Raw genomic sequence first — 16,828 nt, forward strand, 5'->3', positions numbered from 1 at the left:
GTAAATATTTATTTTCACTAGATGGATATTCTCAGTAAGATCAATGGTTCAGCACAGGGTTAAGAGTGGATAACTTCTCCATTTTTTTCTCTGGGCTCACTGAGTGGTCTGTGGCTCACCAGAGACCCCAGGACAGTGTAGAAACACAATTTTCCATGTGTTTGTTTTCAAGTAAAGGACAAGACTCCAGAGTTTGCGTGGGATGCATTGAGGCATAAAGAGTGTCAGTTCAGTGTAGGGTTGATAAATTTGTCTTAATTTACTCCTTTGAACAACAGTTTAATCTATGTGTCCATAAAAGATTTCCTGATATGTGTGTGTGCATGCCTGACAAACATAAAAGATGCAGTAAAGAACTGAAGATATTGAAAAGAAATTCCGTAAAACATTTTTGCATGAAACAGCTGTTTGTCAGGTCTCTTTAGCTTTATGCTAATTTCTGACAAGAACCTTCAAATTTTTCAGTGCAAGAATCTTGTTCTTTCAGCTATTATGTAAAACTTCTCTTTTAAGCCCAGGCATCAATGTTGCTCTCTTTTCTCCTCTTTCCACATACATCTACATCAGACAGATTATGCTCGTTCAGCAAGACAGCTAGGGTCACTGCCTTTCAAACCTGTGCTATGTAACACATTCTCCTTGACTCTTATTTTGAATAAAACTTGGTTCTTTATCTACTTGTAGACCAGGAAAAGGACAATTTGGCTGCAAAATACATGCTCTGGGATCAAACAGGGTAGGGGAGAGGGGCTTGTGGAATGGGTGCAGCTCTACATCTGAGTTTCTATTCACCTTCATCTTCTATCATTCAGGGTTTTCTGGGTTTAGCAGTAATCCTAGCAGCTCATTTTGACAGATTTAGAATGTTTCATATGTTAATTGGAATCTCACTGCTTTAATGTCTTCATTCAAACAGTTTCTCTGATCATGGCACTGAAAGGGAAGTCTTATGCTATACATAGCTTCATATAAAAAAAGGAAGTTTATGTGATTATGGTAATAGTTCATAAAATCCATCAGACAAAGAATAATTTAGAATTCATTTATTCATAACAGCAGAAGTTAATACTCTTGCTTACAAAAGATTTTCAGACATTAATCTCTTCTTCTGAATTTCTGCTATTTTTGCAGAGGTAGTTTGGATTGTTTGTTCGGATTGCTTCACCATTGCCATAGCCTAAACTTCTTCATTTTTTTTTTTTTGGTCCTTTTTAATCTTTTCAAAATACTGCTTTTCCTTAAGTAAATAATACTGATTCCATTAAGATGGTATCGGAGCTGTCTTCCAACTTTACTGTGGATTTATAAAAGTATTTGAACAGAACGTTCAATTCTGTTCTCTGTTTTGCAGCTAAACATTTTAATGATACAGAATAAATCACTTCCCTACAACTGAAGGTTTAGGATTTAAATAACTTTGCATATCCTTTCATAATTTGAGAATTTCTGTTAATGGTGCACAATTACTTTGGGAATAGGAGAATAACGTGTGCATTTCTGTTTATAGATGTAATTTCTATTATTTCAGTAGGAGAGTGATTTTCCTTTTTTTTCGTTTTTTCTGCAGATGATCCTCCTCTATTTCTTCAGCATCTTTCTTATCTAAGATGCTTCAAACCTCCCTAAATGTCATTTTGAACTGAGCTCATAAAAGTCTGGCAACAGCTTCAAATACTTTAACTAGTTACTTGAGACCAAATTGTGTACTCCCTTGGCCTGACTTTGTTGAAAGCCATGCAGTTGAAAGCAGAAAAATTTTGGCATGTAGCCCTGAGAGAATTGAAGAGTGACAACCATAGGAACAGTAATTCAGATTAGTCTTTGTATTAAATTCGCTGAAGCAATACATCTGGAATGTATTAAAAAAATTTTGTTGTGTGATCTGTCAGTTCTGTGCCATTATTCTAAGGTCTTTAAAACCCTTTCCTCTAGGTTAAATGAATTTTGTGACTGCAAAGTGACAGATGACAGGAGATGCTTTTCCTTTCCCTCTTTATGGGGGGAATCTGATGCATTTCATCAAGGCCCAAGGCCTTTTCATTATTTTACTGTAGAGTCGAAAATATAGGAAAAATTGCTTGTCATCAAATTTGCAGATGACAACAGAAACAGAGATTTGCTAGAGAAATAGGAATATAGAGAAGGCAGGAAATTTCAGAACCAGGTCTTGTTACTTGCCTTTTTCTTAATAAGGCATGTTGGCTGGTAAGTAGCCCTGACCAGAGATGACTGTGTCTGTGTGCGTGTATGTGTATGTGCACGCACACAAAGATACAAATAACACAGTTCTCTTTCTTGTTAAACTTCTGTGACTTCTGGTGAGCTGAGCTTCTTGCTCACTCACTTCACCCAAGAGTTCTTCATCTGGAAGGGGGTTTTGTCCTTTGGGTCAGAGAGAGTTTGGATGAGACCACCTGTTCAGGCCACTCAGATCTACAGGTGTGTGCCCCTGTCAACTCACCAGTTTTGGAAACTTGGCTGGTTTGAGCTGGTTTTTTTTGTGGCCTTGTTGAGTTTATGACTGGGGAACATTTCCTGGAGAGCTTTAAGGAAAGTGACCTTTTGGTTTATTCATTGTCACATGCAGACTGTGAGGAACAGAAACAAATAAACATCATAGAACCCATTTGAAGTGGTTTTGAGCTACAGGTCAAATAAAAAAAAAAAAAAAAAAGACCTTGAAATTTATGGGCACTTGGCTATTCACTGTAAAAGACTTCTTTCTGTGTCCTTTAGCTTCACTTGGTCATCTAAAGCTAGGTATGTGTTTTTCAATCTGAACTAAAATGGGGGTAAAGCTCGTTTCAAACCCCACACTCTGCCACAGAAAAGAGACACCTTTCCAGAATATAACAAAAAATGCGCACCATCAGCATGAACACTTGCTCTGCACATCATCATTCCTGTGATGACACATAGAGCCTAATTTCTTCCCTTGCTTTCTTTACACAGACAGGTAGACTGGCATTCCTGCTGTGAGAGCCACAAAAGAGCTCGTCTGACAGCTCAGGGAAGAGGAAACAATTAGTTAGGCTGATAAGCACTTGTCTAAAAGACAGAAACTGCACTGCTACCAACCCTCCATCTGAGGTTTGCACTGGCATCCCCAGTCTCTGCCCCTGGCTCACCAGCAAGTAGTGGTACTGCAGAACAGCTGTGCTGCGTGGCTGTGCCAGGGCTGTTGCCACCTCAGTGGAACAGGATCTGGGATCCTGTTCCTCAGTAGAGGCAGAAGGTGGTACCAGGTGTTCTTTGCTGTTTCTCCATTGTCTGGACCATTTTCCCACAGAAGTCTCTTAGGGCTGGCTGCTGTCCAGTGCCCTTCACACAACTTGCCAAGGGTCAAAGGAGTTTCTCTCTGTGGCAGAGGAATTGCTGACAAGTTATGGTCAACCCAAAGGGCATGCAGAAGGCCATAGAGAGGCATAGGAGCAGTGAGCATGCAGCAGGATCGGCAAGGTTTTCTTCCTTGAAATGGGTAGATCTGGACCAAGTTTGTCCTGCTGCTGTGGGCTTGCTGCAACCAAGAGCAAGACTGGAAGGTACGTGCCTGTTAATTAGTGGTGAGAATAAAATATTTCTGAAGTAAGGTATATTTATACACTGTTGCATGTTGCTAAGCACAGCTTAAGGAAAATAAATAAATCAACCAAAGAAGGCACATTAATTTAATCTTACATGGACATTGTTTTTACAAAATGAAAGGCCTTTTAAAAATTGTGCTGTATCACATTGCCTCTACAAACATGGTACTACTTGCTAGGCTGCAAGTTGAGCCGTATTGGTGACCTGAATGTTCCAGACCCAGTTTCCAACTACTTTAAATTTCTTAGCTTATGAGTGAAAGTGTGTTTCATAGGTTTTTTTGCAAGTGATGAGTGTAGTGTCTGTCCCCTTTCCCTTCTAATCCCACCCTGCCTTTTGAAGTTAGTCATTTCCTGGTGACCTCCAAAAAGTATGCAATAACATCTCCTAGCCAGGACACAAGCATGCTGGCAGCAGGTCAGCTCCTTGGGTAAGAAGGAGCAAGGACTGGCTGCATTTACTGGTTAGAGTGATAAATGCTCCTTCCCTTTCAAGTAGATGTCCCAGTTTGGATGACATTTTCAGGGTATGATGTTTATGTTAGGTGAAGAGGGTGCGGTATTTGGGGTTTTATTCCACAAATGCTTGTTAATGTGTCGTAATCAGCAGATTCCTGCTGATGCTTGGGGCCAAGCAGTGAAGCCATGCTGGCTTCATGGGCCTGGCAGCATACTACCACCAAATAAGGCAGTTTTCAAGCAAAAGATGTAGGTACCACCAGTCTCACAACTGTCTCAGACTCCAGTTTTGGTGTGGCATCTGATGTCTTCATTCTTTCTAGCTGCATTTCAAACACACTAGGACCTTTTCATTTTGGGGGAAAGAAAGACAGAGACTGTCCTCAACCCAAGCAAACATTGAGTGTATTTCTTTGTTCAGGCCTTGGCTTCCTTATAATTAAATGACTCATAAAATTGCTCACATAGAGTTCTGCAAACAAACACAAGAATGTGTCATATTATTAAATCTTGTTGGGTTTTGATGTTTGGTTAGGTTTTTTTTGTTTTGTTGTTTTGGGTTTTTTTTGTTGTTGTTTTATATAGCTGGCATGAAAAAAGCTGTGGGAGTTTTGGGAACAAACTGTGAGCTTTGTACTTGTCCTTGTATAGCAGGAGTTCTGGTTTGCATTAACTTGGGTACAATGTGACACTGGAGGGTGAATTTCTGAGACGTGATTCAGTCTGTGCTCTTTCCTGTAATCTAACTTGTGTAGTACTCCAGCACTAACAAGAATCACTACTTTTTTTGCTTATTCCTTATAAGTAGAAACCACAAGAAGATGAGGAATGCCATGCTCACTCCCTATGGCAGCTACAGAGTGGATAGACAAAAAGGAAGTCATGGCTGACTGAAGAGTTTAAAAATAGTACCTCATTGCTGCCTGCCCTTGGGGAAGCAGTAATACCAGTGAATATAAAATTTTAAAATAGCCAAAGACATGCATGTATCAGTGAGAGATTCAACAACACATTTACAAAAGAAAAAAAAGAGAAAAAAAGTATTTTTGCTCTAGTGCATTAGACATCTGCAAAAAATGAGGTGGCTCCTGAGTGCAAGGTGTGTGTGTAGGCGTCCTGTTACACCAGTGTAATCTGATAATAAATATCTGTACCATTGTATATTTGCTGTCTTAAAGAGTCTATATTGTCTAGAAAACCAGACACGCTGGGAGGAGGAGGTTGGGAACCTTCCTCATGGTGGTGGCTGAACTTTATTGTGCATTGCTTCTCTGAATTGTCCTCTGATTACCAGAGGGAGCATGAGGGCTTTGGGAGAGGGTTGTCTGCTGGTGCTCCTCTGTAAGCAAGTTTTTGCACAGTGGTCAGAATGAGGCTTGGGCAAGCTGCTAGAACAGAAATGTAGCTGTATGCACAGAAACAGCCCAGTTTGGGGGCTTTACTGGCAACAGAGGAAATCTTGCTAAAACAAAATGACATCGATAATCTAGGTTTTTATACCCAACTCTGGGTATAAAGGTGTGTCAATACTAGGGAAAAATAAGGAAACATTGACTCTAGATACGTATCTTTTGGGAAAAGAAACATCAAACCAAGCCAAACAGTCAATTTACAACTGCTCAAGTAGAAAAAAATGCCCCAAAGTGCTGCTCTTTGACAAGCTCAGTGAGCTTGTATCTCTCAAGCATTTCTTGATGTATCCATGCAGTTTTCTTGTTATCTTCTAGAACTATCACTGAAAACCAACATTATTAATTCTTGCCAGCTAGTCTCAGCCTCAGATTACTGCAGGTGGAACCTGATACACCAGTCAGAGAGAAACCGTTCGGTAACACTGGTGAAATCTGCACATAAATTAGAACAAGACATGAAGATACAGCTACAATGGCTGTATGGTAAAAAGTGAGGACAAGTCATTATTGAACTCAAGTACGAAAGAATTACACAAAATACATGTGCATGTGTGCTTAAGTGTGTAATGTTTTTAAAGGAAAATCTTCAAGCTGTTCAAGAGACAGCTATTAAAGTTCTCTGCTACCTGTTTTGCTGCTTGGTCATGCAATTACAGTCTCGGCACTCTTGCTGTTGCTGAAACCGGCACAATTACTCTTTATTAAAGCAGGAAGGAGAAAGAACAGATGTTGATGTCACTGCAGCCACTGGCAGGTGGCAATGTAACAAGACAGTGTAATTGAACTGTTCTTTGCAAAATCTTTTCTATTTTTTTCTGTCGTTGCAGAAATGTGTTGCATTTCTAACATGGCAGAGGCACAGGGAGCCCAGCACTCAGCTGATCTCTGACACATGGAGCTCGCTAGGCAGGCAGTGTAGCTGCAGGGGCATGGCAGCGGCATTCCTCCACAAGTACTTTGACACAATTAAGCAAGACATGGACCTAACAGTTTCTTAACCTGACATTTTAAGGCATTTGCAATGGTCGACAGACAAGGGGAGTTAATGATCTCTGCACATTTACACTGGACTGGTCATCCAGGGGCTATTTACATTTGAAGTCATGAATTTTAATTGACAGTAGTGTAATGCTTTCCCCAGCTGCCTCTTGTTTCCTCTCTTCTCTTGTTATCAAGAAATGTGCACACCTCTACTGCTTCAGGGAAGCAGTGGTTATACTACATGCAGAGTTATGTGCCAAGGAACCCAGTGAGCCTTCGTCTCTATTATCACATATGTGACAGAAAAGAAAAAGATACCTATTTGGAGACAGATGCACATCTCTAGTCTGACTTCAGGGAACTCTGAGTGATTGGACAATTGCTGTTCTCAGGATTTATGTTACATCTCTCTGACTGTTTTTTAACAGGAATCCATTTTTTTCTTCTTCTTCTGCATGACTTTCAGTCCTTCTGTCCTCACTAAACTCAGGACTGGTAATTAAAATAGCTTGCTTAATGTTTCCCTGTATTATTCAATCCATATGGCACCCTCACTCCCTTCTAGGCATGTGTGGGGCGTGGTCTGTATCTTTCTGTGTGCAATCTCTCACTGCTGCGGTTGCATAGACACCGAGTCTCAGAAGCCTTTGTTCATCATCCACAGCTGACCATTCACAATATAAATAAATGATGATTTGTCCTCACATGCAACACTGCTTCACAGCAAGGAGCAAAGGGACTGTGTCCTCCATAACACACAGGCACAACAACAGCCGGGGCAGAGTGGAGAGTGCCAGAAATGGCCAGACAAGTGCTTCACTCCAACCGTGTTCAGGCATTGCCACCTCCTGGCAGGGCTGGGGCGAGGACACACTGATGCCTTGGTGCACAACCCAGCCGTGCAGACCACTTGCAGATGGGTTCTTCAGCAAACTGGTAGTGCTGACTGTGATGACTTCAGGGGTGAAAATTATGGATATTTCTCACTGTCTGATTAAAGATCCCCTTTTTGCACAGAGTCAGAAGCAAGGACAGGCTGGACAGGGCTCTTAAGATGTCTGGGTGTGTCTTTATGGGAAAAGGCACATGGCTTCTCATGCTTCAAAAAACTCAGTGATCAGTAAAAAACTCAGTAAATTTGAGTCCTAACCAAAGGAGTAATCAGACTGTTTTCCTCCAGTGAAAAGCCCGCTTAGCATGTCCTTCTGCTTACCTGGTCCTTCTTCTCCACCAGCCTCCCTAACTACATGCTGCAGTTTTCTACTCCTTAACTCTGTCATGACAATTACTTGTGGGCCTACACCACCAAGTAACATTTCTGAGACAAGTCAATCTAAAAATAGACAACCAGGTCCAAACAGCCAAAAGACAAAAAGTCCCTTCATATCGGTTCATGCAGTCCCACAAGTGGGAAGGTGCAACAATTAGGCCAGATTTGCTACGCAGGAAAACAATCACAGCAGAACAGAGTCAGTCAGTCACTGACTGATCCCTCAAAGGCAAGCACCTGCTTGAAAGAGATGCCTATCTTTCTGCCTTTCTTGTTTATTATTCAAATTCACATTCACACTGATCTAGCCTTAGCTTTCCTGAGAACTTGAGTATGCAAAAAAAGCTAAATGAGAATAAGATACTGCTGTTTTTATTTTAGAATACCTAGAACAGCTGTCTGTATCTATGAGGGAGGCTCCATGTCATATAACGTGACTTAAATCCTGCATAGCTGACATCTGTAAGGCAGAAATTCTTAGCTAGCTGATACACTACACTGACTCCGGGCACCTCTAATCTTCCAGTATTGTTAACTAACAATAATATAATTAACCATAATTAACAACAGTATTGTTGTAAAGCACTTTGAAGACTTAGATGCAGTAACAACACGCATATTTTGGGAACTTCCTGCTATTCCCGAATTGCTCCAAAAGCAGCTCAGGCTTCATTGGGCTTGTCTGTCCTGTTGGGTACCTTTTACTGTCAACAGGAAAGACTCAGTCTTCCAGAAAAGTCACAGTAACTCAGTACATATACACACTCTGCACAGCATCAGGATTTTTTACAAAGCATGTAATTATGAAAGGATTCTTGTTAAGACAGCATATTTTGTAAAAGTATCTTTAATTAAAATGTTAAAACCTAATCCATTTATTTCACAATACTTTATATTCTCATTGTAAACTTTTATTATGTAATAGTGAAGTTAAAAATAATCAAGTAACTCCAGAAAGTGATGTTGACATTCACTCAGAAGAGAGAAGGAGACATAATCCTCCAGGTTTGTTGTATCAGACATCACTTTTAAAAAGCATGAGAGATACAGAGTATTGTATCTCTCATTCTGGGAAATTGAGTACTGTCACTCGCTGGTTCATAGAGATTTGTGCAATTTGTTTATAACTAATATCCCCATAAATGTACTAATTGCACATGTAGAGATAACAAATTCTCTGCAACATAGCTAAAGTGACAAAACACCTACATATAACTATGGCTAACTTCTACACAAGCTGGTCTTGTAGAAAAGTGTTTCTTAAAAACAAGACAAAAAATAAATCATCTCCAAGGTAAGACATGTTTGGTCACATTTGAAACACGGTCTATTGCACTCAGTATCTTTCAGTAGCCTGTGGTGTCTTGCAGTGGATGGCCAAGACTAAACTACCGAAAGTCACCAGGTATTATTTAACAAATAGACCATAAACTTAGTAAAAAGACAAAAAGCCCAGTAGCTTCTACATTTGTTTATAGTCCTGTCTTTTATGAAAATTATTTCACACTTTCTCAGTTTAATTGCTCACACATTTTCATTGCTAGAGAAAAAAATACCACTACATCTCTAAGAATACCCTGCTCACACAAAAATTAAACACGTATACTCTAACCAGCCATATGCAATAAATATATCTAACTCTAAATCTTATTCTTTATATTCTTCTAAAATCTCTATATCTAGCAGACAAAATGTATGTAGATTCCTGAGATATACGCAAATGACAATGAAGTAGCTTCTTGTGAGTAGTAGGTGATAGAAATATTGATATTGATAATATTTAAAATGACATTGAACAAGCAAAGCCTAAGGGTAAAAACAGAATCAGAAGCTGATTATATTATTTGTTATTGCTATTACTATACTTCCAATTTAATGCAGATGCACACTACATTACAGAAGAGTGATAAAGCAAATGCCTTTTCCTGAGATGCCCACAGGGATTGATAACAGGATAAATACTAAGATTTTGGAGCAGACAAAAGTAATGTTGTCATGCATATGCCCATTATAAAATATTTGAACTACAAGTGAAATTTAACTTTAGAGGTGATAAGGTGTGGTGAAACTCTCACAGATGCTTTTTAAGAAAGGTTTGAAGAAAAGATAGAAATGATTGCTGCTCAAAACACAACACAAGGAGCTATGGTATGTCCTAATAGATACATAGGAAAGGTATGTCTGGAGAAGGATGAAAAAGCACAGAGAAAGGTAAGCGGTGCTCCATCAAAGTTGTATTTTCAGGAATGCACTATTGGAGTTTATGCTAAAATACAGAATCATCTTAGGTGCTGATATGTTTTCTTCCAAGACAAGATCAAGCCTCTGAGTTCCCAGTTTTCACTGAGGGAAAAAAGTAACTCCCTGAGGAACAGCTGGGCTCCACACATGAGATGAGGAACAAAAGATGGTCATATTTAAAGGATGTGATGATGTTAGGAAGTCAAAACTCCTGATTCCCCCCTGCCTACTTTACTACTAAGAAGAATGTGATTTGGTTTAAAGGGGCTTGGTGATAAAATCAAACACACCATCAGTCAAAGCAACTGACACACTTGCACAGTGAATTTGCTTCATAGTGAGAAATTTTTACACTATTCTTCCTTGAGGAAAGAGAAGGCTGGAACAACTCAATAGATTTAAAGGCTAAGAATATTAAAGAGAAGAATCTAAATTCCTATGTGCATTCCAATACAGGAGAGGAAGAGGGCTCAAAGTCATTAAGTAGGTTTTACAGGAACTGCAAAATGTAATGCTAGTAAAGCTGAAAATAAAATGAAATGGAATGTAGCGAAAGTATAAGCATCTGCTCTAGCATCCTTGCTGCTCACTTTGAGACTGTTACACTTCCAATACTCTTTTGGGGCTGGATTTTGTGCAGAAAGTGTGAAAAGGCAACCTTATAGACACAAGGCTCAGCTTTGAACTTTGCAGGTTGAAAATGGAAGTACAAAAATCAAGATTGCTTGGTTTTGGAAAATGAGCTGCTTCTCAGAGGGTGCTGGCTGGAGATGAGGAAGCTGCTGTTCTCCATGCTGTTAGTGGGAGATGTCATAATAGTAGTTACGTAACCTCATCTCGACTGCAACAAATCCTGGTCGGTCGTCAACACTGTGGAAAGATGACAAATGTCACTGCACAGGAAGGAGAGAGATGTCAAGGTGCATGGGCCTTATTGCCCTTGGGACTCTACCTCAGTGATAGCTCATTTAAAGATGCTCACAGTATTTTCAGACTACCAAAATCATGCTACAAAATTAATACCAAGTGGCAAATACTACTGCAGAGCATCCAGTCAGTGGATTTACTATCATGCCTGTTACTTTGGGATTGGTAAAGGTAATAGAAGAAACACATGGTAAATCAGCTCAATTTAATTTTCTACTTCATTTACTTTATTAATAGTCTGGAGAAAAGAATATTTGCCATGCAATATTCTGCCTTATAATGGGTAGTACCATCACACAGAGTAGTTAGAACCCCTGAAAGGAGTCTACCCACACACTATATGACTGTACCATCTTTCTTGTATATCTGCAATTGTATCTTTATTTGGAGAACAGAATTAAACTGACAACAAGCCCTTACAATTTTACATATTGAGATAGTTACTCTGCCTGACCTGAACCTTCTTTTTAAAATTTATTTTCTTTCCAATAATAAAGATATTTGAGTACAAAATATAAAAATCAGCATGCTTTATGATATGTTTGTTAATAATAACCTGATCCCTTTCACTGGAGAACTGTTAGAGCATTCTTTTAGTCAACCCAAAAGGCAGGAATTACTTTTTAGTTGCACATTTGTTCTAGAGTATTAGGTTTAATAAAGCTAACAAAGAAGCAAGGTACCTAAAAATGAAGTACTACAGCTTCTTAATGTAGACCTTTGTTGGACAGGTCTATTCTCCAGATGGTGAACTGGAAGAATAAGTGACCTTACAGTCTACTTTGGGTGCTTTCTGGAGACTTCCTATAGCTAAAAGTAACTCCAGCAAAATAGTTTAAAACAGTAAATCATAAAACCATTTTAATACATTTTTGCAGTATACTAATTAAAAAAATCAGGTAGGCTTTATTTTTTTCTATAGTTCATAATTCTAATTTCTAAATGGTTATGAAACAGAAAAAAAATGTTTCTGACATATCGGGTATGACCTGAAAAGACGGTTTACCTCTTGCTGATAAGAAGTCAGTGTGGGATACAATTTCAACATATTCAGTTATGAGAGAAGAGAAAAATAGCTCAAAACAATTAAATATTGAGGAATGCAATAAACATTTTGGCAATATGACTTTGAAATTTCAGTAAAGCTAAAGCCTTAGAAATGAAAATTAAACAAAACACAATCCCAAATGAAACAAAAATATTTGCTTAATTTCAAACTTTCTTTTCAAAATGCATTAGACTGACCTTTTTGTGGACTTTCTTTTTTTTGATACCCTGTATTCTGTATGTAACAAGCAAACTCTGTTCTACAAAATTGGCTTTTTGTAGTACACGCTGTAACTCAGATAATTTTCACCTGAAAGTCCAATTGACTCTTTAGCTTGAGTATGGTTGTAAGCTGAACTCCAGCTGAAAAGATGTATTTTGAAATAACCCCCACCCACCCCCCTTCTGGCTATTAACCATATAGATTAAAACGTTCTATCAAAAGAGCAACCCCTCACACTCACTTGTATGTCCAGCACAACTTCATTAGACTATAGACTTCTGTTGGACAGACTTCAGGACGTTCCATTCGTTCTCCTCTTTCAATCATCTGTGCAACTTCACCACCTTTCATTCCCTGGAACAGGGTGACCAGAACAGTCAGTCATCCAAGCTGCAAATGATTACAGCACACATGACAGCATAAATCAAACAAAGGCCTGGAATTGATTTTTGGGCTATGCTTTGACTCATTTGTTGCAACAGCTCCTTTTAGTTAGGTAAAGATATTGGTTCAAATTTGCTCCGAATTTTTACAGATAAAACAAGGCCAAATACAACCACTCACCTTATATGGCTTTTGTCCATAAGAGAAAGCTTCCCACATTAAAACCCCAAAGCTCCAGACATCACTTTTGCTAGAAAATTTGTAGAAATTCATGCATTCTGGAGCATACCATTTGACTGGCCATTTTCCATGACTTTGTGCCTAAAATATGTCATAACCGAAAGAAAAAATCAGGCTAGATACAACAATAAGTAGTAAACACAACCTGAATGCACATAATTCATGTTAACTTAGCTCTGCACAAATTTGTACTAAATACCATAACATTTCTTATGCAGTTAGCATTAGAGAGAATGGGTAACAACTTCTTCAAAAGTGTTACAAAATTGTTACTAATCTTCAACTTTCAAAATAATGCATTGAAATGAAAACTGTGGTAAAAAAAAGGCTTAGCTAGATGACTTGGAGTCGTTCTTAGTGACATTTAATTTAAAGTTGCTCTTTAAAAATAGTTTTTTCCATTTGGCTCTCCACAGAGGGTAAGAGAGACATGTCCAGGTGGTTGAAGTGGGTGCTCTATTTCAAAGCACAGTGACTGCCTTGTGGCAAACTGCAGTTTACCTGAATTATGCTGTAACGCTGCATTATGCCCACTGAAGTGTCAAGCTATATGAGCACAGTGCTAGATCTAGTGACAGGACCCTACTGCATCCTGTGGAGTTGTAAAGAAAATGGACTTTTGATACTAATTCTCAAGGCTCTGAGGCTGGGATTGACAAGCTTCTCTGGCTAGGCTGGTGGCAGTGATTTAAGATGCCTTTTCTGGCAGCAGTTACTACTATTCCTATACAGGAAGGTCATCAGAAGGGAGCATGTGCTTGCTCCTCCTCTGCAGTGTTTCATGGGCTGGATTATTAGTTTCAAAGAGCCGATAAAAGGGCATAGGCAGAAGGAAGAAGTAATTTTAATTGCAAGAGGAATATACCAGGAAAACAAATATAGACATGTAACTGCCTTTATCTCCCACCTTTTACCTTATTAAATGATGCAATTATTCTAATCATTTTGGCTGTACAGAGGTCCAGTGAATTTAAAACCAAGATAAACAAATTTTGCTTAGGTTACTTTATTATTTAACAATGCTATTCTCTCAAAAACCTTCCTTAATTCTGTTCTGTAAGACAATGTATTAGTGCTAGCCTACATTTGCCTTGGACATGACAAGAACTGTTTTGCAACAAATACATTTTCCCCTTTTTATGTAAGGTAGTATCTCATTTCCACAATAACTTTCAATTTTCTAATGACAAGCGTACCAAAAGTAAATGAAAATAGACAAGTAAAAAGAGGGATGAGCTTTTCCCTCCCTACATGTCTCTAAATGTTGATCACATATTTTGAATTTGACAATCTAGTATCAGGCTATAAAACAATGAATGACACATAATATTTCAGATTTTCAACTTGCAAAACCAATTGCATTTCAACTGAAAATATCTTTATTAAGCTATGTTACTACACAGCTTCCATGTTGGGTTAAAACCTTACCTTGTAATAATTTTCATCAGCACTAAGAGCTTTAGAAAGTCCAAAGTCACTAATTTTGGCATAATGTTGGGTGACTAATAGCACATTTCTTGCAGCCAGATCCCTATGAACAAAATTATTCTCCTCCAGGTATTTCATCCCCATGGAAACCTGATGTACCAGCTCTGTTATATTCTTCTCTGTGACATGTCTGAAAATCACAATTGAATTTTAAAGAGGTCAGTAGCTCATTTTCCTGACTTTTCATGGAGTTCAAATACAAATCTCTACTTTGAACTTGTCCACATTACACTGGGAACCTGATCCACTTACATTTAGCTAAGCTTCAATTAGAAAAGGCAATCTAGGCTCCTGTCCTGGGCAAGATGCTGTGTTATCACATCAATAGAGGAGAAATTGAAGGATATGTGAAAATTCTCTCATTTATTGAAAATACACTATTTTGGCAGAAATATTTGACAGTTCAGAAACATGTTTCAGTGAAGAATAACTACAATCATTAATTATTACAGTGACAACATATCAATTTTAATTGTCCAAAAAGAAAAATAAAAAATAAAAGAAAGGACCTGTATCGTATGGAATGGAATCAAAGTTCACATACCTATTTTTTTGCAAAAATTTGTTCAATGGCCCAAGTTCAGCCATCTCCATTACTAACATCCAGGCCTCAGCTTCACATATCCCTATCATTCGGACAATATATGGGTTATCCAGTTGCTGCATTACATTTGCTTCTCTCAGTAATTCATCTTTTATGGCTGGATCATTACTCTCGTTCTTCAGAATTTTTACAGCCACGGGCTTGGCACCCCTGCAAAAAAGAATCAAATTCTGGGACTAGTTGCTAAAAAATCTGTGCACTAATGCACACAATCTTCATCAGATGTTTCCATTCACATAGTACAAATTGGGACAAAAGACACAATTGACACTCAGAGGAGAAAAAAAAACAGCCATAACAGGAACATCTCTCCATCAAATGCTCAGAAGACAGCTAAGCAAAAGAGCAAGAATGAAAAGAACCTGAGATAATTACAGATTGTCATAAAAATGCCTTAAGAAGCCTGAAAAAAAGTATACTGGACAAAATTTTCTTGTCCACTCTGGCAAGAATAGCATAAAGCTCTTCTGGCATGAAAAACTATAAAGAGCTTTCTAAGCACTGGAGTGTTTTGGGGGTGAGACCGGAACACACAGCGTTGCCAGGCCCCAAGGCAGTGCTCTGAAATCCTGAGAATCTAAGCCTACTTCTGCAACCTCCCATTCATATAGCAAACTGAAGGAGTGACTGATGAGATCAACAGAGCTCAAGTGTGAAACAAGATTAAAAAATACACAAGCCAAGATCAGAGCCCTTCAAATCCCTACAGCCTATATTGGAAAAATAAAAATCCTTCCTGCTTCTGAAAACCCTGGTTAAAGAAATCCCTCCAACTTCAAGAGATGGGAGTATGTACATAATCAGTCCATGCACATAAACAGCATACTGATAACATTTTACTATGAAAATGCATGAAATCAAGTACAAACAGGGTCTGTTCCTACGGACATGACATGGTAAAAAATGATAAAACATGTTCTGTCTCCTTGAAAATCAACATTCCAGCTTCAGGAAAACTGGTATTTATCACATTTACTTTAGGCAAAGCTCTCTTTGCTATAGGTAAACTGTCCATGGCACTCTACACATTTTCTGACAGAGATGTTGTGCAGATGGGAAATACTGTGTAGCATTTGTACTTTTGCAAACTATTGAGGAACACAGTGGAATTCCCACTCTACTATCCCCGTCAGGAGAGAATATAGTCATAAGCAGCATTTCGCACTTTACAGACTAAAATGAGTGCATACATGTACGTACAAAGAGAGAAACTGGTGAATATTAGCCCAAATTAGTTACGGTCTGTCACCCCAAATGACATGCAAAGATTACTGCTGCTCCAAAAAGTAAAGGCTAGAATTTTTACATATTAGATTCCATGAAAATAGAAGGCAACACTCACTTTTTCATCCTATAGAACCCTTTCTTTACAGTACCAAAGTTGCCAGAGCCAAGTTCACCCTCCTCCAAAGTTAACAATTTCCTGTCAAGAGTGACATTTTTTGGTTTGATTTCATCTGGATCAGCATATGGACTTTCATAGACCTCAGTATCCATGGGTAAGGCTTCTCTCTGATCACCTGCAGTTCAAACAATGAAAAAATAAGACATGATTTTAGACATTTTTGCTGCCACAGCTAATATATTCACCTTTTCTATGTTCAAGATCATCAGTGTGTTTGACTTGTAAGGGCATTATAAAGAAACCACATATATATAGTCCATATAGCCCATTACAAGCATTTTAGAACACACCAAAAGACAGTGGCCTCCCCCTGGTGACATGCTGTAACTACTGAATATCTGTGCAGGGTGAAACCAGGATATTCCTTGACAGGAGGGTTAGAAGTTGGCCCTTCTCCTTAGTATTTCCCATTAGTTACCTCACATAATTCTTCACTCAGAATGCTGCCTTACATGTACTTCATTCTTAGGCACCTTGCTTTAATTGCATTATGCTTGGCACTGTGGATGCAACAATTCTTTTTATGATGTGCAAGGATATAGTTTTTAGAGTCAAGGAAATAA

The 16,828-nt window shown here is 38.5% G+C and overlaps 1 protein-coding gene across 5 annotated transcripts in view; it reads right to left on the bottom strand.

The window, feature by feature from the left end:
* Positions 1-1,190: 1,190 nt before the first annotated feature.
* SYK (spleen associated tyrosine kinase) overlaps positions 1,191-16,828 on the bottom strand; it is a 56,718-nt gene continuing 41,080 nt past the window's right edge. For all 5 annotated transcript variants that reach the window (XM_048291977.1, XM_048291975.1, XM_048291976.1 and 2 more), the window contains 6 exons: positions 16,203-16,380; positions 14,801-15,010; positions 14,197-14,386; positions 12,709-12,849; positions 12,386-12,498; positions 1,191-10,817 (listed from right to left, as the gene is read on the bottom strand). In XM_048291977.1, the coding sequence (XP_048147934.1) occupies positions 10,745-10,817; positions 12,386-12,498; positions 12,709-12,849; positions 14,197-14,386; positions 14,801-15,010; positions 16,203-16,380 (905 nt within the window). In that variant the 3' untranslated portion in view covers positions 1,191-10,744. The remainder of the gene's footprint in view (positions 10,818-12,385; positions 12,499-12,708; positions 12,850-14,196; positions 14,387-14,800; positions 15,011-16,202; positions 16,381-16,828) is intronic.

The sequence above is a fragment of the Corvus hawaiiensis genome, chromosome Z (assembly GCF_020740725.1).
Source record: "Corvus hawaiiensis isolate bCorHaw1 chromosome Z, bCorHaw1.pri.cur, whole genome shotgun sequence".
In the NCBI taxonomy this organism is placed as follows: Eukaryota; Metazoa; Chordata; class Aves; order Passeriformes; family Corvidae; genus Corvus; species Corvus hawaiiensis.